A 24,730-nucleotide genomic window follows, 5' to 3' on the forward strand; every position below is an offset into this window, starting at 1 on the left:
ATTTAAAAATCAATCAGAAAAAGGTTAGAAAGGATTGGGAAGAGAGGGACTGGAGAAGCAGTTCACAGAGAAACAATAGGGGATATATACTTGTCTCAAATATACGACAAAATCTAGAAGATTAAGGATCTTTGCCTGGAAGTGTTTACATAGATATTTTTATACCCCAAGTAGACTCCAAAGAATTTGTCCTCAGGCAGATAGCAAATGTTGGAGGTGTGATGGAGAAGAAACATAATTGGAAACATATTTTTTGGGAGTGTGATGAATTGACAAACTTTAAAAGTTCCCTGCAGACTACTCTATCAGATATACTGGGTTAGCAAATTGGTATAACTAAGGAAATTATTTTTTGAGCTATGATACAGAATTGGAATTGCCTAGGCATAGTCAAGCCTTGCTGAGTCTAATTATGGCAGCTGCCAAAAAAACAATTACAAGAAAATGAAAATTAAAGTCTAAAGTAACTGTATTAAAAGTAATGAATATAGTAACAGAGACAAAACAACTGGAAATGAGATCCTTAGAAAAGATTAGGAGTAATTTACATAGAAATAATGGGAGCTGTGGGAACAATACATGCAGCGTAACATTCTTGAGGAAGAATGAGATCTGAAAGAAGGTAGGATTTCAGTGAACTATGTATTGTTTGACTGACAGTGACTGGAGAGATTATAAGTAACATATAATGTTCACAATTAAAATATGTCATTATGGTTTGTTTTCATTTATATAAATGTACGATTGACTATGTCATAAGTGATAAGTTAATAAAGATGTGTTTTGCTTAAAGTAAGTAAATAAATAAATACAAATGGTATCATAAACTGTAGGCAATAAGTTTCAAGATGAATGCTGAAATGAAAAATCCTAGCTCTGTTCCACTAAGTCAATTTATAACATATTTCATTTTACTGCATAGACTCGGCTCCCTTCTAACCTGTTAAGCTTTTTAGCTTTTTGTTTTTAGGTTTGAATTGCTGTTTGACTTTGATTCCATTGAGCTGTGGTAATTACATTAGTTCCTTCCTGAGTAGGTATTTAGGCAGTTTCAATATTGTTTAATGAAATGTCTCTTGCATGGCTTTCTTCTTTGGTTGTAATGTGCTTTTCCACCTTTTTTACTCTCATATCAGTTAATCGTTTTGATGAACTTTTAGTAACGTGGTTACAGTTATATTTGGGTGTTTGGTTTTATTGATTAGCAATTTCTTTTAGTTAGCTTAATCTTAGTTTAAATCGAACCAGCTTTGTTTTGCTGGAAATGATGTTTCCTCTTTGGCTAGTGGTGTTTTAATTTTATTTGTATTCCTTTATTTTTTGTTTATTTTAATAATAACAAGTTTTGCTTCTAGAGACTGGATTAGGTAGGCAGCATTTAAGGGTCACTGTGTGCACGTGTGTTTGTATGTATAAATATATATATATATATATATATATATATATATTTATTTATTTTTATTTATTTATTTTATTTTACATTTGTTGACCGGGCTAGTCCAGCTGGATACATATCCATTTTCAGCAGAGGCCCGGGGAGAAAAGCTCCTCGAGAGTACAAAACAATGTATGACGTTAATCAAATAAAAACAGTAAATAAATTCACAGTTTAAGGAATAGAAGTACTATATACAATTTAGCTATTTTATGCAAAAAAGAACATATTGAAATAAATAGTTGGGTAAAAAATAAGTAAATAAGTACAGTACAAGAACATGCTAGAAAGAGGTGTGTTAACATAAGATACTAGAGTGACAAAGAGAGATATTAAGATATAAGAGATAGTCCAAATTAGTTGAAAGACAAGTTAAGCTTCTGGAATTCAGTATGCAGGTAGATTATGCAGACATTAAGATTTAGAAATTTAGTGAGAAGACAAGAGTTGTTAGTCTGGGTTAAGACAGGTGCATAGCCAATGTGTTTTAAGGTAGGATTTAAGCCTGATTTTGAATTGTGTAAGTGATGGTAGTGAGGTTAGGTCGCTGGGAAGAGAGTTCCAGGTTTTACCAACGGTGTTAGAAAATAGAGAGTCTCCTGCCTTGTTGTTGGCTATGTGTGTTAGTACTAGCATTTTAGTAGCTGAGCGCAGGGTATTAAGGTTACTGTAGGGAGTGATAAGGTTGGTAAGAATTGGTGTGTTACTAGGCTGATACAGGATTTTATAGGCAATTATTAATTGATTAAGTAGAAGTAGGTTGGGTAACTCTAGCCATCCAAGATTTTTATAAATAATACAGTGGTGGGTCCTAAATGTAGAGCCAGTTGCAAATCTTGCAATATTGTTGTAGGAGACTACTAGTTTGTTCATATTGGTTTTGAGAGGTTAGTATAAATAGGGGAGGCATAGAGGAGGGTAGAGATTAAGTGGGTCTGGGCAATAGTAGATCTAGCTAGTGGGGTAAGAAAGGATTTGATTCTATATAGTGAGCCTAGTTTTTTGTTAACTGTTTTTATGGTATTGTTTATGTGGGCCTCAAAGTTAAGGTTATTGTCAATTAGTACTCCTAGGAGTTTTGTGTTAGAGTCAGGGGATATAATAGTTCCATTGTTAGAAGTGACAGTAAAGTTTAGAGGTGTGTGTCTATGGGTGGGAGTAAAAAGTAGAAGTTTGTTTTTTTTAGGATTTAGGATAAGACATTGATGTTGTAGCCAATCCTCAACTGTGTTAAACACTTTTTGGGTAAGAGATTGTAGGTCTGCTGGATTTGGGGCTGTGCAGATTAATTATATATATATATATATATATATATATATATATAATATGAATATGCATAGCTAAATATTTCTAAATACTGTGTGCAAAGTCTTCTTAACACAACTGTGCTGTTCATGCTTAGGGAACCCAGCCCGAGCACTCATAGCAAAATACAGAAATTATATTTGTAATCCTTCCGTTTTGATGAAATCATCATAAATGTTATACTTTTCCTGAAGAAAAATGGCACTGATTTAGGACTCGGTTAGCTATTTGTTTCAGAGGGATGGAATACTAACTATGATCTGTGATGTTTGGGTCTGAGAATTGGATGTAATGACCAATGGCTGGTGGAAGGAGATGGTTTCAGTGTTGGCTTCTACATGTACTTTGAAGTGTGGATTGCCTGATTAGTTATGGCAGTCAATGGAGGCTGTAGACCTCTGCATAGGCAATCTAAAGTGAAAGGGAGCTACAGGCAGGCAGTCGACAGTTGAATTTGTGCCCATGATAGCACATTCACAATCATAACTAATGTCCTTGCAAATGTTGAAAATGATTCAGCTTAAGGGTAGACCAAGGGGAAAAGTCTCCCTTACTGTCAGAACAGTTGCATGTATGGAAACTCTGGCCATCTGCCTTGCTGTCGAGACTTAGAAAAGGTAAAAGACAAAGCAGATGATGGACAGTATATGAAACCAAAAACTGATGAAAAAAATATCCTCTGTCTTGCCCTAAAATCTCAGTGACAAAGTTCTTTAACAGTCTACTGTAAGCAGCAAACCGGAGTTATTACACCTCAGCAGCACATAACAAGTGGAAAGTCCATGTCCCTTCTGAAACGTTCAGCTTAACAGGAAGTCTATGATGTTATTGACACATGAGGTGAACATCATATCTAGTGGAACCGAAAAGTTATTGTTACTTAGTAGGTGGCCAAGCCCACCTGGACTTCTAGTACTTATATATATTAACTCTGTGATTGCTATTTCACAAGGAAGAAGAAATACTTCAGAATGCATTGATTTTAAAGTTATGTACTTCACTGTAATCGCATTTAAATTGTCATGTCTTGAAGATTATACTTTTGATCTCAGAATATACCTTGGGAAGCACATCCTTCTGTAGGTTTTACCTAGCCTTTATTACTATATATTGTGTTATTATGGTCAGCCTTATTGAATAGACTTCCACAAAAGAACTTAAGATTTCAAAAAGCCCAGTTTACATTTCTTATATTCAATAAGAACCTTTAGTCTGATTAAAGAGGTACTATTGTGGCATTTTAAATAATCTCACAATTAGATTTGCTTCTTCATAAAAGTATTCTGTCCACTGCAAAGCAACACATCAGTCTACCCCTAGTTTCTGGAGGTACTCCATACCAAATAGTGGAAGCTGTGAATAGCTAAACATGCAAATCTAGATTCTGCATTTTCCATTGTATGTCACTCCTATTTTAATCATATTGTTAGTTATTAATTTCTTCCTGTTCCCTGACTTGAATAGCTCTTAGTTTCTGTTAATGATATCTGCAAATAGACAAAATAAGCAGATGAAATATTGGCTACACATCCTTAATATCTGGTTCCTTTTTAAGCTTTACTTGTTTTACTTAAAAATGCAAAGCTTGTAGTGAAAATATTATCCTTCGGGAAACATAAACAGAGAATTCTATAGCAGTGGTAAGCCCTTGTATAGATGATAATAGGGTTTCCTACATCATGTGCTCAGCCTTTTTCTGTATTTTATATATGTAATATGACCATTAAAATATTGATATGTGACCCTTTTTATGGCATTGGTTGATTATACATTGCTAATATGTATGCAGTCCTGGAAAACATTAAGAAATATAGACCAAATTTCCAATTGCCCCAAAGCACTGCCTTTTTAAATGACCAAATGAAGGACAGAGAGTAGGCAAGTGAAGATGGAAAGATTCAAACCATGTACTCTTGACACAGGGTGTAGCTCCTTAATAACTCAAGAGTTTTACTCCTCTGAGCTTACTTCCAGACTGATGTCATCTTTAAAACAACAATCATTTTCAATGTATGAATGTTTTTCTCAAAAGAAAAAGTCACTTTATGATACTTTATGCAAACCTGTTGAAATCAGCCTGTAATACGTATATAAGGTCAGACCAGCGTTAGTCAGCGTACTTTTTACATATGAGGTTTGGGAACAACCCAATTTGTTTGGGACATCTTTGGTTGAGGATCAGGAAAATGGTATGCATGTAACTATATTTTTTCAAAGAATAAGAATTCTATAATGATGTCTCTCAAACCTCAGCATTCTGTCTCAAGAATCGTATGCGCGATGAGCAGGCGAGACACAGTTCAGTCTTAAAATGCATCTTAATGCCCGTGTTATAACCTGATGGAGCTCACACAATGACCTATGTTGCCCAAGAAGGACAAAGATTCTAATTTAAATTACTAACCTGCCTTAGTTCATACTAGCCTGAATGAAACACTGCACTAATCTACATGCTACTTGTTCGAAGAGTGGTAAACCTAATATGTGAGAACACGAAGATCTCAGGAAAGCAGTACTGAAGCCAACGAATGATGTTTAACTGGTGCCAGGATGATGGAACAATACAGGAGGTCCCCACATCTGCTTCCTGCTTTAATGTGCAATAGCGTTCCTGGGTTAGGGTTATTAAGCATGGCTCATTACTTGCAACGAACTGCTTGGCTTGGGTTGTCTAACTATATTAGTCCATTAGTTTGAAGAAGGATAATATTTGTCTGGCATGTGAGGGGAGCTTGTTAGGGTTGTACTGGTAACAGACTTGTTAAAATGATGTGGTTTTGCTCATGGAATTGTAATGCAGTAAGTTAGTAGATAGCCATGATCTTGTTTCCATGCGGAAAGTGTACTTTTCTGATTTGACTATACATACTTCATGCAGACAGTCTTTACTCTTATCATGGTATTCTGTATATATGCACTGCTTATAATAGTTAATATTTGTGATCACAATCTGAACCATCTTGTTGGTGGTTGTGGTGGCTGGTTGCTGTTTTCTCAAGAGTCATTGGTAATTTGGTTCCTTTTGTACCATTGGTGATCTTTTTCACTTTCCTGTACTTGTTGCAGGTTTTTCTTTTCTTTTCATGAGTTGTTGTCAGGCCTGAGCTTGACATTTCAGGAGCATGCACATTTGAGGGCAGAGGGACCCTTACAGCCATTACAGGCATACCTCTTAACTGTATAGATTTTGCAGAATGTCCATATTTTTTCCTCATATTTTCAGTCAATTTATCATAAAATTTTGGTATTCTGGCCAATTATTGGCAAATCTTTGAGGGTTAAATTCAGAAAATAATGACAGACACTGGAGTTTCATACTTCATACCTTTCATAAAATTCATGTTAATGCAAAATGTGTTTTTCTATCAATTTTCTAAGTTTGTAAGAGTAATATTTAAAAGGCGTCCCGATTTTTGGGCTTTTGTCCCTCCACTGTTAATGGCTTTGTCCAGATTTGTATCTCTAAGAGGATGAGAGGTATGATTACAGTTTTGACACAGAGGTTTATTGCTATTATAGTTATGCAAATTTACTAGAACTAGTCTGGCAGTTGGCACAGTGGTTAAAGTTATTTACTGGAATTTCTATGGTACAGAGTTTGATTCCCACAGGCCACTTATTATTTTCCACCAGGGCATTTGTATAATTGCTATTAATCATTGCTTAGGTCGAGCACGTTTTAGTATCACAAAACCCTATAGGCAGGAGTCTAAGAATGTGATGGCTGAAATAAAGTTGTACGTAGTAAATCTTTTATTCTTAAAGGGATGCAAAATGCAATATTATGGAGGCTGTTATAGGACATAACACATTTTTTTAGTTATACTGTGGGGATTCTGTTCTCATTCTTGTTGGAATTAGTGATTAAAAATGTGGGAGAAAAGCAATTTTAATAGTTGATGTAGCAGATACACTATCATGACTAATATACCCATTTTTGTAATGACTTATTGGTGGTGTTGTGCTTGAGACTGGGAAAAGAGAGAGGTGACTTTGACTCCTATACCTAAAAAGCTAGAAGTGGAAGTCATGCTAATAACTGTAGACCAATAATTTTGACATGCAGTTCATGAGCATGATTTAAGTGTGCAGGAGTACACTCTGTGGCACAATGTGACCGCCGGGAAGGTAGCATGATCATAAATGAGTACTTATTGTGTTCTGTCTTTTGGCAGATGGCAGATGAGCACAGCCTGGTGAGTCCAGAGGGAAGAGAAGAAGGCAATCAGAGAAGTTGCAAGTGTAAAGCAGGCATGGCAGTTGAGGGATGCTGTCTCAGGGGATGTGCACATGATATGGTTGCAGGTAATGATATGTTGTTGGGAGTTCATGTATGAGTGTCTGACTTGGTGTGGGTTGGGTCTAGCTTGGGGATAAGGGGGTCAGATCATTTCAGGAGTCTGGTGAAGTGGCAGGAGTTAGGGAGAATCAGCAAGGGATTAGTGAGGTTCATGTGGGGGCAGACACCGGGGAGGGTAGCATTGGGTTGTCTATGGGAGTTTGGCACTGCCTATATGTGGGATGGAGGCATGACTACATGAGGTTGTTGCTCATGGGTGGTGTGTAGGCTTTTGCACACCTGAATTGGATGGGTTACCTTTATCATTTCCTGGATTTCAGGGTAGTCAGGTCATGCAAAATTTTCAGGGGCAGAGGGGGGTGCCCTTTTGTAGGTAAAGGGGAAGACCAGAAAATGCATCTTGCCATTAATGTACAAGTATTGTGTCCGCTGCTCAAGCAATTTTCAGATCAGTGATTGCAGCTGAAGTAATACATGGATTTTCTAAGGGATTTTCTATTAAATCAGTGGTGTTCCTTGCAGGGGAAGGAAGAGATTTTGGAAGGGTTGGTGGAGAAGTAATGGCAAGCGGGTAGGTTGTTGGGTCCATTTGATATTCCTCCCTTTAACAGCTTTAAGGTTTTATCATTGGGGGTTGGTTCTGAAGAAGTCAGCAAGTAATTTCTTTTGCTTCATCTCTGGTTGTAGCCTGAGGGGAATTCTGTGTATGATTTATTTTGGGAGATGACATAAAAGGCAGTTATGCATCTTTAGATGTTTCGGTGTAGGTCATTCAGGAGATTATGGACCCATGGTTGGTAAAGGTAGATATTGAATCCATTTTTTTTTATTACTGATTTGAGAGGAGGAGTGGCCATTGTTGGACAGGGTAGTTGGGTTTAAGTTTTACTTTCACAAGGCTATCCTTGTGGGATGTTTGGTGGCCTGTGCTACTTTGAGAGGTATAGCACTGCTCTCCATTGGATTTGGCAGCAGCGGGTGGGCACTCAGGAGGCGGTATATTATCCAGATAATTTCTTAAGAGTAGGTAAAGGGTTTGATGTAGCATTGGAAGGTATGCCAATGTTTTTGAGGATATGTGAGGAACTGGGCATTCCACTGGCTAGGTAGAAGTTAGAATGCTTTGGCAAGGCATTGTTTCCTGGGATTACTAGTAGATGCAGGCCTTGGTTTGTTTTGTTTACCAGATATGAAGGGTAACACATCTGGAAGAAAAGATTTTTGGGGAAATCCAAGGACAAGGTACAAATTAAGGATGTCATGGAGCTCTTCAAGCTCCTGATGTTTGCATATTGGTAATTCACCAGGGTTGCTCTTTTTGTGGTTCAGTGGTCTTTTTATTGAATTGTGGGAAAAGCAAACATCATTGGGTTGAGGATATATAAGTTGATGTATGCTGATTTAACATTGTGGTTATCTTTTTTGGAGAAGTTTAATGGTATGGCTTTTTGGCAAGTGGATTGGTTGTTCAAGGGAATTTGCAATTGTTTACAGATAACAGCAAAAAGTATTGGAATGGGGCATATTTTTTTGGGGGGACTGGTTTGTGGCTCATTGGCTGACAAGATGGAAGGATGATTGGAGGAGGGATATTGACCATTTGGATTTAGTTCCAATTTGGCTGGCATTAAAGGTCAAGCAGGAGAAGTTGCAGGAAAAAGGGGTTAATTTTCATTTGTACAATAAGTGGTAAAAGCTGCTGGTGTTGGCAGATGAGGTGTGTCAGGCTGGCTTGGAATAATCAGATTCTTGGTACAGGAATCCTGGTAAGGTGTATGGTAGGGCACTGCAAGATTTTATTAAATTGTGTGTTGCAGTTGTTTGAGGAGGAAGGATTTTGGTTGGAAGGACTGTTGTTGAAATATTTGGTTCAGGCTTGGGAACAAGGTAAGGAAGTTCAATCAAGGTGAACTTAGCTGAGATTAGTATATAGTTGCACAGATGGCAGGGTTATGTGCCATTACTAAATCTTGGACTGTGGTCTGTATGTTGAAGGATTGGGGTAGGAGTGATAGTGGGAATACTGACAGACGACGGCTATTGACAAGACAGGATTTGTAGATTTTGTTGCAGGGATTAGCATTGGTAAATGGAGATTCATTGGGCTATGCTTTATGTGTGACGTTCACTTTATGGATGTATTATGGATCTTATAGAATACCAGAGTTGTTTTCGTTGCTAGGTTAGCGGGGTGTTTCATTGTTTTTTGCCTCCATGCATATTTGGTTATGTAGGTCTAAAAGGGAAGGGCAAGCAGATATTACTGGGAAAGGACAGGAATGATTGGTTGTGTCCAGTAGGTTGGGCTAAGAGCTTGCTGTGGTCTCATATTGGGAGTCTTCAGAACTTCATTTTGATCAGTAGGGGACAAGGTGATGATGTGTAATCAGTTTGTATATATGATGAGGAGAGCTTTTTGGTGTATGGGTGTTATGGGAGAGAGGTTTTCCACTCATTCTTTGTGCATTGAAAGGGTATTGGATTTAAAAGGAAGGTGGATTAATTGAAGGCATTAAGAAGGTGGGTTGTTAGTCATCAAATGCTTTCTTTTCCTATATTAGACAACTGGGTATGGTGAATGGCTTAGCATTAAGTTAATTTTCTATTAAAGGAAGTCCATTTTGGTCATGCTTATATCCATCGAGTGGCAAAAGGGAGCTGCAGTTAGGCCAGATGGTCTGCAATTGGGTTTGCACTATTTTAGGTGACATTGGACTCCTTAGCGTTCTGGTGGGACATTTGGCAAGTAACGATCTGGGAATAATCCTGAAGCTACAGCTGGTAGTTAGAATAAGTGAGGATCTGTTTATTTAAAGAGGTTGTACCTAGGTGTGTGTATTGTGAGGTTGGACACAGTACCATGGTTATTTCGACTTTGGAGAGGGCTCATTGGTCTGTTAATTTTAGGCTGGTTAGGCAGCTGGTTGCTTTGGGTAATTATATGATAGGGCATTGGGATGTCAGTGACAGGGATCCAGTTTCAATCAAAGAGTATGGAATACACCAAAATGATTTTGGTTTGGACCTCTTTAATGTACACTTGGGTTTGTTTTGGAGGGTTTGCTGAAGGTTTTGGAGTGAATGAGGTGGAAGACTCTGTATCAGGCTGGTTGGCAGAGAAGAGGTACAGGCTTGTCCCTCTTCTGTTCCACCTCTGGTGTTGGATGTTTAATTCAATGAGTCGGGAAATGAAAGTGAACAGTGGGATGCTGCTTGATAAGTAAAAGTAAGAGTGTGGAAGTGAGAACACTGCTTATTTGGTTAGGGTGAGCGAGGTTACGCTGCCCTAGTAAATAGTTATATGGATGTTTACACTGTGATCAATAAATTAAAATGTTGTTCAATAAAATTATGTTTGTGGAAGTTTAATAAATGTGGTCAATTGTCATTTGGTGTGTCGTGATTATTGAAGGAGACCGGGACAAATTATTTTATCATGCATACCTCATACTAGTCTTTCTCCTAATGTTGCACTTGGTTTCTGTTGGAACTGGGAACATTATTTTAGTTTTTGTAACTAAGCCATGTAACTAAATATATATTGCCATATTTTCTTTGGTTACTTTAAAGAAAGTCATATTATTCAGCATTACTGATGAATTTTGCTTAATTTTTTCAAATTCTGTTCAATAATCTTAAATTATTTGGATCAGTTTTTATTTCTGACATTTCTAAGCTCTGCAGAAATCCATATGGTATAGGACATATTACATTAAGTTTTGAAGACAATTTGTTGTCTTTACTAATATTTTCACAGTGCAGTTCTGCAAAAACTATTCATTCATATGCTACGCTCTTTTATACTGATCTGTGGAACAGTAGGAAAATGTACTGACCCAGACAATGTGAGTTAAGTAGTGACCTGGTGAAGCTGATGATGAGGTTAGAGAAGAGATGAAGCTAGGCTTGCTCACTTACTTTGGTCGTAAAGAGCAGTGAGGTGACATAATTGCTTAGTACGTGGATATCACTAAGACTCTCTGAGTAGACTGAGTGCTTCCCTCATAGCACTCTTGCATACCCACCTAGGTCATGTAACTTAAAATGATGGGAAGTCTTATTCTCATTATTCTGTGAAAGTTTACAGTGAGATTTATTTATTTTTCTACACTTATTTAAAGGTTAAGTTGATTTACAAACTGCTGTAAGGACTGCTGTTCTGGACTGAATTACATTGTATCCATTGATTTATTAGTTGTTCCGGGCATCTGTTTGTTGTTCCTTAACACCTGGGCTCCAAAGCACTCATTTTCCATTAACAGGGTCAAAGTCTGCACTTTTGTGGCAGGAGACTGCTGATTTCAGCCATTTGAGCTGGGAATTGCTGGCAGAAATTTCATTGTGTGCTTACCTGATTGGCCTGTGAGCTTAGTTAGCATAAGACTTGCTTTTTTTCTGAGTGTATATAAGTCTAGTATTTGTGATGCTCTTCTTGCAGCAGGCTTTACGCAATTTTCTGAACTTCAAATGTTCCTATAAGTGCACCTCAGAACCCCACGGTACATACCAGGCAACTGGTTTGTGCAGTAAGCAGCACTTACATATTCAGTTAGGACTGTTTAGGTCTGCATTATTCACTTAGGACTGTTTAGGTCTGCGTTACCTTATAACAGCACCCAGGACTATCACTGCTCAATCAGCGTCTGGTTTGGGTGCTGGGCAGCATTGCAGGCTAGGGAGCTACAGATTATATCAAGTAAGCGCACCCCTTGTCCAGTTATAAACCTTCTCTACTTCTATCCTTTGCAAAATACATTAGGACCTCTAACCACAAATGGGCACTTTCCTACTATCTCGGTTTCCAACTTGGTGGACAAGGGCATCCTGAGGCAATGTCACAATTGCCTCATGTAAACTGACAGCCACTGAATTTTCCAACAAACAAATGCACTATGTGAGAGATGTAATTCCACATTGTCACTTGAGGCTAGACTCTCACATACAGACAAAAAATGCAACAAACAGGTTTACAGTGACTCACACACACACCACTCACCACACCCATTAAGGACCATACACATAGACCGACATATGCAGAGGTGCTCACATGTAACCTACCCAATCCTCAGAGACCTACATATGTAGAGGTGCTCACATGTAACTTACCCAAACCTCAAAGGCCACTCAAGCATAATCATCAGAAACCTCACATGCATACAGACAGCACACTTACAAGCACAACACATAAAGTCACATCTCATTGTGTCTCATCTTCCAATTTCATAAGGTGAAACATTTCACAACCCAACATTCTTGTCATAAGTGACTCCATTGTAAGACACACTGATGTCCCCCTTAGAAGGCTGGATAAAGAAAATATTGAACTTAGTTGTTTGTTAGGGGTAAGGATCCAGCAAATCACACAAGCACTCAGGTCACTTACCCTTAAGTATCAGTATGTCTTAGTCATAGTCCATGTGAGCATAAATGTCCTAAGATGTACCTACTTCGACTATATGAAGAGATGCATGATTGATCTCAGAATATGTGTCAAAGGCAGGTATGAGCCTAACATTGAGCAGCATTCTACCATCTCCAAGTATGATGACACAATACAAATAGAAAATTATCAACTGTAACAATTGGCTTAGCTACTGATGTCATTCCAAATGGGTCCAATATTTGTCAGCATGAGAAGATATGGTTGGCAGGCTACACTGCCTTGCCAGGGTTGGCCTCCACCTGTCATCTCTAAGCTTTTAGATATTGGTAAAACATTATCCAGCCTTATATTGCCAAGCAGACAAACCTTTCAGTGTAACAAAAGTTTCTCAGGACAAGTTAAAGGTGGTACTGCCCAGTGGTAGGAGGCTCAACAAGAAACAGCACTCCCTAGAAGCTCTCTTCACCCTGGAGAATGCTGATATATGTGCAGTCACCACAATAGGGTATAAAGTGACAGAAAGCTGTCTGACAGTGCATGGCTGTAACACCTATCATATGTTCCATCTACCCACTGAATGCAAAAGAGTAAAAGACAGAGGTTTATCTATTTACATAAAGGATATGTTCATCTTAAGTCTGATCAAGCATTGTAGCATGCTTGAGTAACTCCATGCTCAACTAACCATGGGAAAAATCCATTGCCTTATTCTTGCTAGCTACAGATCCCCCTCCATGGACCAGGAAATCCCCACATAATACCTAGGGTTACTTAAATCACTAACCATCCAGCCCAGTACTATGCTCATGGGTGATTTCTGTTTCCCCTATATTAACTGGGAGGCATACACTAACATGCAGGCCCAAAGATTTCTCACATTTGTGAATTCAAATACCGTGGATCAACTGGTCTGCACTCCCACTAGGGGAGCAAATATCCTAAATATGGTACTCAGGGAGAGTGCTGCTCCTCCCCACCCCCACGTGTGATGTCTCACTGATAAGATCAGAAGTTTCTACAGAGGAGTACACAAAAGTCCTGTATGACCACATGAACAACTGAATAGAATTGGAAGTACAAAACTTAAATAAACCCAGGTCAGATTGCAAAAACAAGCCACCCTTGTGGACCCCTGGTCTAAATAAATTCCTGTCAAGAGGTAAGCCGGAATGTGCACAGCAGAGCAATACGTTCCTCATTAGTATAAAGAAGCAAGTCAGGGAACTAGACAAGTCTATGAAATATGAATTTGAGTTAAAAATAGCCTCCAAAGCTAGCTATAATCATAAGGCATTTTTCATTTATGGCTGCAGTCTTAAGGGCAACACTCAACAATGTACAGAATTAGTTATAAACAGTATCTCCTTTCCACAGGCAGAAGATATAGCAATTCTGCTGGCCAGTAAATTCAGCTCAAATTTAATTTCCCTGTCACCCCAAGTTCTCCCCCAAGAAATACCTTCTACCACTCCTCTAGCAATTATCACCAATGAACAGGAAAACATTTCACTCTCTAAGCTAAAAACAGGACTGCAATAGGGCCCAATGATGTACCAGGTTGCCTCTTAAATAGCTTAAATCAGGACCTATCAGGAGCAGTAGGATCTCTAGGTAAACACAGCTTTCAGATCAGCTTTACTTCAACAGAGTGGAGAAAAGCTATGGCCGTTCCTCTGCATAGAGGCTGACCATCAAATAACCTGGGGAATTACACTCATAAGCTTGACTAGTATTATTTGTAAGGCCATGGAAAGAATAATCATGGACCTGATAAGTAATGACATAGGAAACTTCCAAACACAGGACCCTACCCAATTTGGGTTTGTTAAGGGAAGGTCACGCCTACTAAATCTCATGGGCTTCTTTAAGGAAGTCACTAAGACTATAGATGAGGGCAAAACAGTACATACTGTTTACCATGACTTAACCAAGGCATTTTGCACAATTCCCCATTTGGGTATTTTAAGAAAACTCACAAAACTGGGCATAAATCCCTATGTCATCAGATGGATAGCCAGTTGGCTCAAGGACGGGACACATGATTAAAACGGGTGATTTCTGTTCCAAGAAGATGCCAGTTACTAGTAGTGTGCAACAGGGCTCAGTGCTGGGACTACTCCTGTTCAGAAAATGCTTCTCGGACACCAAGGCCAATGTGGAAGGCCTTTGGATGACAAAGTTTGCAGATGACTGCAAAATGTGGACAATCATTGAATCCTCCTCGATGTAGGTATTCTCCAAGATGGCACAAATCACAAAAATAATTGGTGTCAGAACCACAGCTTAAAACTAAATGCGAAGAGATGCATTATTGTACCCTTTGGGAAATCAAACAGCCATTCTAACTACAACATTAGTAAGAAAACCCTAAGAATAGACTCAGAAGTGAAGGATCTGTTTACACAGATAGATAGCAATCTAAACTTTGACCATCAGATGTTCACAGTGGTGAAGACGTCCTTCTGTGTGGCACAACTTGTAAGTAAACTTATGGCATTCAGATCCAGGGAGATTATAGTCCCACTATAGACAGCCCTCATTAGACCAATAATTGAATACAGTCGCCATGTGGAATGTACTTGGCTAGGACATACCTCTCAACCTCTTAGAGCAAAAAATCTGGACAAAGCCTAAAATGATGTGGGGGGGGGGGGGTCAAATAGGGTCAGATTTTAAATATTGCTCTTACAAACTTAGAAAGTTGATAGAATAATAGATTTTGCATTAGCATGAAATTTCTGAAGGATTTGGAGTCTTAAACTCAAATGTTTGTCAGTATTTAATGATGTTAATCCTCAGCTATTTGCAAGAAAAGTACAGATTTTTAGGAGGAACCCACCAAGAATATTAGGCAAAAATCTGGACATTCTGAGAAAATCTGTACAGTTGAGAGGTATGGGCTAGGACCTTACAACAGCTGGAGTGACCTCAGAGGTTCCTCACTAAGAAGATTCAGGATGTTAGCAACATGTCCTATGCATATAAATGGAACGCCTTTTCCTTTTACTCGTGTCTCCTATAGCGTATTAAAGGATGAACTATGCCAGACATAGAAGACCCTCACAAATCCAGCCTTGATGGAGATGTTATATGTCCATAAGACAAACAGTACAAGTTTGACCTATTCTAGGGATGTAAATTTCGTCAGTGAATCATGTAGAACATGCTCAAGAGACAGATATGTGTGTTAGAAATTGCCCCTTCTTTGGAATAGGCAGCTATATCCCTTAACAGAGGCAATCTGTAAAATCTGTAAAATACTGGAGGCACAGGCACAAACCTGTGCCATCCTCCTGCCCCAGGGGTCATATGCTTGGTAAAATCAGGTTATATTGGCTAAGCTTTTAAAGGCTCTTGAGCCATTAGCCTAGTAATCTCCTATGAATGTATGAATCTGTAGTGGTTAGGGTGTTTACCTCACAGGCACAGGGAACAGGGTTTAATTCTTACCTTTGGGATGGGAAATTGGGCTAAACGTAAAATGACCCACAAGGACAGATAGCCTAGTACTAACCTATGAATCCACAGGTTCATAGTTTCATAGCCTTGCACTAGCCTTTGAACCTGTGGTGTTAGGTAGGGCATACAACAGAAAAAAACATCATGTCAGCAGCATACATAATGCTGCAGTCAGCCTCTCTCCTTAACAGCTTACTGAACAGATGAGCTCAATACCCATTCCCTCCCTGCACACCATGATATGAATCGGCAGTCGTAATTTTATGGGGTTAAACTGAAGGAGAGGTTTAGAAGAGGGTGCCCTGCAGCTAATGATCTCTTTATGAACTAAGGAAAATAAAAAAGTAGTTTAGGATGAAGCATGGTTGAAGTTCATTCCCCAGTATTTAGTGAAGTTAGGATGTGAAGCTCCATAAAAATAACCAGTGCTTCAGCGCTGACCTCATTACCTTCAATTTCTGTGAGAATGTGCATTAATAATAATTTACCCAATTTTACTGACTCAAAATAAACTGATTTATTTTTCCAGAACTGCAAATATACCATTGTAGCCACAGTGTTTTGACCTAAACATTGCCCACAGTCCTTTTTAGAATAGTAAATGTCAGCATTAGTTAATTATGCCTGGTGTGTGCACATCATAATTATACTGCATTTAGCAGAATTTGCCGATGTGTGTTAGTGTAATATAAGTAAATTAATATATAAATATCTACATAAACAAGTGAGAGGTTCCATACAAATGTATTGTTACTAGAACAGGAGAGGCTTGCCTTCAGCAGGTGCATGTAGATGCATGCACACACTTGCACAATTAGTGTTAGCGTAGGCTAAAGATGATACACAGTTTCATCCTGATAATGTCATTCTGTTTCTGATGACGTGCTTGAGTGAGGCTGCATATACCTTCCTAAATGAAGCCACATGAAATATACCTTTTCTTCCAAAAAATGATGTATTTTTATATAAACAGTATACTCTAAAAGCCAGACGCATAATTACAGTAAAGGGTTTCACTTTTTTGATGTAGGTGCAGTAAGATTGTAAAGGTGACTTTAGCCATGATCATTGACCTTATAAAGGAAATGCACAAGTCTAGATACAGAAAACATCTTCCTGATTGTTGCAAAGTACAACTTCAGGCAGTTAAATATTGCCCAGGCTGATTAGTGAATTGTATTTTCTTAAGTCTGGAAAGAAGAAAGATAGAACCCACAGGCAGTACTTTTTCAGACTACAACTATTAAATATCTAAGGGACCACTGTGGTCAAAAATTGAGGGGGGACATTTTTAATACTCTCATGATTTCTTCTGCAGTACTAATGCCTCTGAATTACTCTCTATGGTTAGACTTAATAATTTGATTTAGTGGCTATCATATACCCTTAAAATTGGACATTTTTATTTATTTTCCTTTTACATTGGGTTGTTCTCTCATTGAGATTAGTTGAATACCTACTTCATTCATGAGTATTTACATGTTAAACGGTATCACCATCAAGTAATGTTGTTTGCCATTTCTTTATATGATTCCTTTATGTTTCTGCAGTAAAAAGTGATTAAATATGAACTACATCTTTAAGTATGATCCCCCACTTGTATGCACTTTAAGTATCATCCTCCACTTGTATACACCTTTAAGTATCATCCCCCACTTGTATACACTTTAAGTATCATCTCCCACTTGTATACATTGTCATTCATTTGTACAAATTTATGAATTGCTCAGTTATCTGTTGCAACAAAACAGTTTTGTTTCTACACAATGAGCAAGTCCTGGGATAAACAAGTATATGTTCCAAACAGAAGGGAATTAAAGCAATGCAATAAATACCTTCCCACAAGTACTTTATTGGGCTAAGAAATCTGAGTGACATTCTTACATAAATGCTCCCTACTGAAATGCTGGCACTCAAAATGCTGAGTACCAGAACACAAACAGGCAAAAAAAAAAGACCAAAAATGCAGTGGAAGAGCAGATTTCAAACATCACTCTCCTTAAACTTGATTTTTCAGTTCTGGCAAGCCTCTTGCACTCCCATTACACCCCCATACACTTAGCTTATATATACCAACTTCAAGATCATCATAACTCGTAGAAAAGTGAAAATTCTGAGAAATGGCCATCTCATACTTGCTAAGTTTCCAGTTTTTCAACCATTTAGTATCTGTATTTTTGGACTCGCTCATTTTGGTTTTAACATTTCAAATAGTTACCTTCTTCTTTATGGGATGTAACAAAAAGCTGTTTACCATTTTCTATATGAAGGAACATGATCATCAAAAATAATAAAACAAGAATACTAGTTAGCACTTTAGTGTCCATCACATTTACAACATGGTCTTAGTGGTAAAAACCTTTTTATTAGCTTATGGAAGTGAACAGCCAAAAATTGAAATAGGCTTGGTACAAGCAAGACTCATGCATCTCTTGTGTGTTTATGGTGTATGCTTGTGTGTGTGTGTGTGTGTGTGTGTGTGTGTGTGTGTGTGTGTGTGTGTGTGTATGTGTATGTGTGGGTGGGTGCATGCTCACATTTATGTTCTGGTACTTAAGGGCTATTGTTACTGTAACAGCGAAAGTAAAGTCCACAATTGAAATCGATATTCTGAGATGTGCTAGCAGCAGTACTAAACGTATCCCAATGTAACTGAAATTTGATCTTCTCAGGTACACATCTATATCCTTAACAGTTTTCTTTCCCAACATTTATTGGCTGTGATGGCATTACAAGCACCATTGTCCATAAAAGAAGATATAAACTCATATATTAGTATATTAGTGGTAAGACTCATATTGTTGTCTTTGAAGCTGAGACAAATCTGTGAAATTTTCATAACGTAAAGCGATCAAAGCTCTTAATCCCAAGCTCATTTTGTCGCCAGCAATGAGTGAAGGTAACATTAAATACAAACTCTTTTCAGATAGCACTTTACTTTCTGCAGCTTCGTGCCAAAAATACTGCTTATTTATATATCTCAGAATAGCATATATGGACTGTCCATTAATATATCCTACTTCCATTAACTTCTTATACATATTGTGGTTTAACTATGTTACCTATCATTCCCACTTTTCTGTATGTTTACTGTAACTATTCTTATATCCGCTTTGGTTGAGACTGATTCCCGTTCTTTTCATACTCCTTTTTCATTAATTATTCCCATGCCTTGTTTATGATTTGATTATTCCTGTGTATGTTATATTCATTATATGATTGTGTTTTATTGCTTGTAAATTTGGAGCAGGCTGTGCCTGAAAAGGGTAATTGGGCCAATGTCCACACCCAGCTAATGAATGTAAAAAGAAAAAAAAAATGTAAAAAAAAAATCATCACTTGTAAATTTGAACGTCATACTACAGTTAAATATTGATATCTTATAGAAATGGATAACCTGAAGTTATTTGATAAAAAATAATTTCAAGAAGATCATAATTATGTTTTTGTTTCCCCTCAAAGAGGGCAAAGGACTTTATCCTGCATATAAAAAGGACCTGATACAGTCAAACAGGTCAATGGACATAAATACTTCAGCTTGTTCTTGGATTCCATTTACTCCTTTTGAATATATTTTGAGGAGTGTATGCCATACCCTTCCATGCAGTTTTATAGTATGTTCCACCTTTCATAACATAAGATCTAAGCAGAAAAAAAATCATGACCCTCAAAAGACACCCATTTAATATGAATACAAGTGAGAGTACATTTGCTTAACGGGGCCTAGCCTACTAGAATAATCTGCAATTTGAGATAAGACAATAGTCAAGACTTGATAGGTTCATAGGTAGTTACTAGGCATGCAGTGATGGAGACCATTAAGAGACCTAGCCCAGTTCTCAAATGCTTCAAAGCACTGTCTTGTGGAAGCCAACAAATTTACAAAAGAACGCTGATGGAATCAAACTTTGTAACAGAAGAAGTAGCTATTTAACAGTCTCAGTACTCTGCACTAACTGCCAGACTAAATTCATTTAAGCTCCTATGATGAGATGAGAACCCGCAGCATTCTGATCTTCCAGTATCACAGACTAGTGTGCTGTCTTTTGAGTCCGTGAAACTGACAAATGCAAGTGTTTCCAAGATAGAGGGAGAATTCCTATCAAATTATGTATTAATATTCTGCTAATTGTGGCTGTATATATTATACCTTATAGAAATATCGAATTGTTCTCTTATTTTATCATTTTTATTTCTGTCCTTTGAATTGAAAATGGCATTTTATATTCTTGCTTATCCTGTAAAATAATTTAATGTTTTCTGTTCCTTCATTTCTCATTACTGTTATAAAATTTTGTAATAGTTGCTCCAACATCTTTTTGTAGAACTTTGTAATAATTATTCTAATGTCAGCCAGGGTCATGGCTGAAAGTGGTCCTTGGCCAGTCCACTTAGTTAACAAACTTAGATACTTAAGTAAAGTTAAGCTTTAAGTGCACAGACTAAATGTTCCTTTTTTAAAGACTTCATATATACCATTGCATCCTGGTATGTCAGAGCAAGTCACCCAACTATAGTGTGAAGCTATTGAAGGTTTTGCTTTATAAAACAGACTTTAAACACAGGAATTCTAACAGCTATTTCTTTGGTGTACATTACGGACACTTTAAAACTATTCTTTGGAGGTACGTTTATTTAAGGATCGTCTAAGTTGCTTTAATGTAAATGTGTCCTTCCATTTCATATTTACACTGAAATAAAGCTTGCTGCAAAATTTTAATAATGGAAGCAGTGTAGTGCTAGAATATACCTGCCTTTGTTGGAGGAAGATACAATACGAGCAAAAAAGTCCAGTTACTTATTGCATTCTCTAAAAAGATTGATAAAAATAATTATTCTCTGTAATAATGTAATTCTCATTATTTCAAAGTTATTTTAAAGACTGCACGCATGCATAAACTGATAATTTTTCTCTCTGCCTTCTTTTTCAGTGACTGTCCCTCAGGCAAGTTTCTTGCAGTGACCTGTCAAGGTGAGTATTTTTTTTCTTATTGATTAGATAAATATTCTAAAACCTTACTTATTCATACATCTGTCTTGATTTTCTAAATGTTAAAACAAACATATTCCTCCTTATAATTTAATTTAATGCTAATTATGACTAGCCAGATAACTTGACAGATTAAAAGTGAAATGAGTATCACATTCATCTTCTTCATCATCATCAATATTAAACTGCATGTCCTAATGAGAATTATATTATTTGTATTATAAAACACATGCATAGTTTTTTCAGAAAAAAAATGTTCCCTTGACCTGTTCAGTCTAGATTGTGATGTTCTTCATATTGATCACTGCTGCAGTAACCTTAGCTGTATGGGTTACAGCTGCCAAGAATATAACAGCCGGCCAACTTTCAAAGCTTCAGGGCACCTTTCATGTCCCCAAACTGTTAAGCAGCTTGAGCTGAGCTAACTAAAAGACAGATTTGGCACAAAGCCCTTCAGAGCTTTACTGCTGTTGAACAGTACTTTCCTCTGAGACTTCTGAGGATCAATGTTGGCTTGTGCTATCCTTAGCTGAGCAAAGAAGTTCCCTTTTGGGAAAAACCTTCCATATTCTTACTTTTACTGATGTTTTATTACTTTCCTCTTCAGAAAAGTTATTTTAAAGCTAGAAGTGTTGTGTTTTAATGGATTGTCTCAAAACCATAACATATTTTTAAATGGAGCAATCATTGTTTCTGTCAGTTTAAAAGTAGTGTTATCTAGCTGAAAAACTATTTTCTGTGGAAAATTGTGTTAATTTTAATGCTGTGGGTCTACTATAGTGTTTGAAAGCACCTTTTACTGTATTTTTTCTTTAAAAAAAAAGAGTAATTTTTTGGATAGTTTTACTGGCATTGTTGCTTGTTTTCCCCAGGACAGATGCACCATTTTTGACTTGACCATGGAGCAGACTGCCAGTCTCATGGTTGGTTCTTCTTTCAGCCACTAAAAGAAAACGTTTAGCAAACAGCCTTTGCCATGACAGCAATTTGCCTCAGCTGCAGGTGGATGACTCTGCTGTGGCTATTTATTGTACCTTAGACCACTCATCCTTTACCCTGGATCCCTTTGGTGTAGCACTTATAACCACTATGGGCCAGGGGTTAGCAATGTCCTCTGCGGCTGTTGGGGTCCTCTCAGTGGGCAAGGAAGAACCACTCTTGTTGGCCTTGGAGAGGGAACAGGGAAGATTTCCCTACTGTGACAAAATGCTGTGCCCATCCCTGGGGAAGCAGTAGTTGCAATTAGTAACACAGTTGGCACCATTTTTCCTGTCAAAAAGAAACAGAAAACCAAGCATGTATCTACTCCTGCTCAAATTTCTTTGTATAGGAGTAGTTTACTGGGACTGGCTCAGGGTTTGATTCAGGCTACTAATCCTTCTTGTAGAGTAGTCTCCAGTAAATGAAAGCGGGATGCCTCCTTTCCTGAAGAGATTCAAGATTCTGAATCTGAACAGGAAGATGTAGGAACAGATTCAGGGTTCTATCCTCAGACTTTTGATTCAGCTTCATAGGAGAACTATGTCTCTAATTCTCCCTGTGGGGGATTCTCTTTTTCTGACACTGTTGCTAGAATGTCTCAGTGCTTTTAGTGGGAGAACACTGAAGTTTATCAGTCCCTCCTAAAATTCTATGAGTTGTTACAGAAGGATTTTCCAGAACCTACACCCATAAAAATGTCAACAAAACGCAAATTAAAAGTCATGCTGCTAAATGCTACTAGTCTAAATATGAAACTGCACTCATTGCAAGCATTCTTAACCCTTTTAAGTGCAGACATGTGCACAGTCACAGAAACCTGGTTCAAAGCTGCAGAAAGCACCCCAGCCTTACCTGGTTACTCATCCTGTCATACATTCAGACCCCAAACTATGGGAAGTAAAGCAAAGGAGGTGGCATTTCAATATATATATTACAGACATACACACCTCCAGGCTTGTCAAATAGTATGACATGCAGGAGACACTCCAAGTACATTTAACCATTGACAAGTCCCTATGCAAATCATAGGTAGATACCAGACCCCAAATCTGACTCAAGATGCCCAATCTGCCTATCTGGACCTCTTAGAATCTATCAAGATTCAACCCTTTACCCTGATCCTGGGTGACTTGAACTACCCAAACATAGACTGGAAGAACTACTCATGCCAGAACACAAATGCCCAGAGATTCCTCGATTTTTGTCATTGCAAATGCTTTGGAACAGCTAGTCGATACACCCACAAGAGGTGATAATATCTTGCACTTGGTATTAATCAACATGAGTAACCACTGCAGTATCCCCCAGTATCATCCTCCCTGGTAAGGTCCTACCATAAAGCATTCACTTTCAAAGTCACCATCTCCCCTGACCCCTCTCTAGCTAGGGTCAAACAAAAAGACTTCTCCAAAGTTGATTACAGCCTTCTGAGGGATGGTATAAACATCTTCACAGCCCCCTCCCCCTCTCTAGGAACTGGCACCAGTATCCAAAACTATACCAAAGCACTATATGGCCATTTATATAGATGCATGGATTCAGCAATACCTGACAAGACTAAATCATGCTCCACAAGGAAGAGTAAAGCTGCCTGGTGGACATCTGCAATAAATAAACTTTATAACAAAAGGAAAAATTGCTCTCCAGGACCAAGAAGGAGCAGGTGCCCAATTGGAAGCAGTCTCTCCTTAGGCTGAACAAGCAAATAAGAGCACTAGTGAAATCTCCAAAGCAAACTTTGAGTCCAAATTGGCCACATCTACTAGAGATGATTATAAGGCCTTCTTCACATATGTCCGCAGTCTCAAAGGAAACACCCAGATCTGTTCAGAACTGGTAGTAAAGGACGTCACTGGCTGACAGATTCAGTGAAAACTTCACCCCTCTGTCCCCCCTCCATCAGTAAATCGGGGCATTCCCAGTACCTGCCCCCTTCCCCTTATATCTAGGGAACAGGTCATCACTGCTCTCTCAAAGGCAATAAATACAGCCTCCATGGGACCCGATAACATGCAGTACCATTAGACATCCTATTCAACCAAAGCCTGAGTACCAACTATGTCCCAGCTGAGTGAAGGGCAGATGGTGTCATCTCTTTGCAAGAAGGAGGAGTGTCCACCAATCTGGGAAATTATAGTGTACGAAAGAAAACCTGCTTCTAGAAAATTATATATTAACAGGTCGAAAACTTTTCTAGTTAGTGCCAACAACATAACAGGCACCTATGGCCTTTCATATTCCTCTGTCAAGGGTCATCAGGGGTTGTCTGTTGACCATTTCAGCTTGTCTACCCATGGATCTTCCTCTTTCAAGGCAGTCACATGTCAAAATGTTCTTGGAAAGGGTTTTGCATAAGAGGCCTCCAAGAAAACTGGTGGGCTCCTCCATGGGATGTTAATTTTATTTATTTATTATTTATTTTATTTTATTTTACATTTGTTGACCGGGCTAGTCTAACTGGATATATGTCCATTTTTAGTAGAGGCCCGGGCAGAAAAGCTCCAAGCATTAGCAGTGACAAAGATTACAATATATAGTAATAGTCAAATGAATTACAGCACACTGTTACATTGAGGTTCAGATAACTTGTACAGTGTCCTTTAGTAGGTTAAAGCTAAGATCAAATACAGAAAGCAATCATCTGAGAGAGAGCAATCAAAAGAAAAATAAATTTGAATTGTAAAAAATTATACATTTTTTTTTTTTAGTAGTATGAAGGTCATCAATATTACAGGTATGTGACATAGAACAGTGGAGTAGAGAAGTGTAGAGAGAGCAAGAAGGGGAATGAGATATCAGTCAGGGTTAGAGCAGGGACAAAGCCAGTGAGTTTTAAGATATTCTTTAAGATGCTTTTTAAAAAGATGAGTGGAAGCA

General features: G+C 38.0%; 1 protein-coding gene across 1 annotated transcript in view; it reads left to right on the plus strand.

Moving 5' to 3' along the window:
• Positions 1-24,730, plus strand: part of HPN (hepsin) — a 925,289-nt gene that overhangs the window by 643,355 nt on the left and 257,204 nt on the right. The window contains exon 7 of the mRNA XM_044080457.1: positions 20,814-20,854. Coding sequence (XP_043936392.1) covers positions 20,814-20,854 — 41 coding nt within the window. The remainder of the gene's footprint in view (positions 1-20,813; positions 20,855-24,730) is intronic.

Source organism: Protopterus annectens, chromosome 8.part0 (genome assembly GCF_019279795.1).
Source record: "Protopterus annectens isolate FY-2018-M chromosome 8.part0, PAN1.0, whole genome shotgun sequence".
NCBI lineage: Eukaryota > Metazoa > Chordata > Ceratodontiformes > Protopteridae > Protopterus > Protopterus annectens.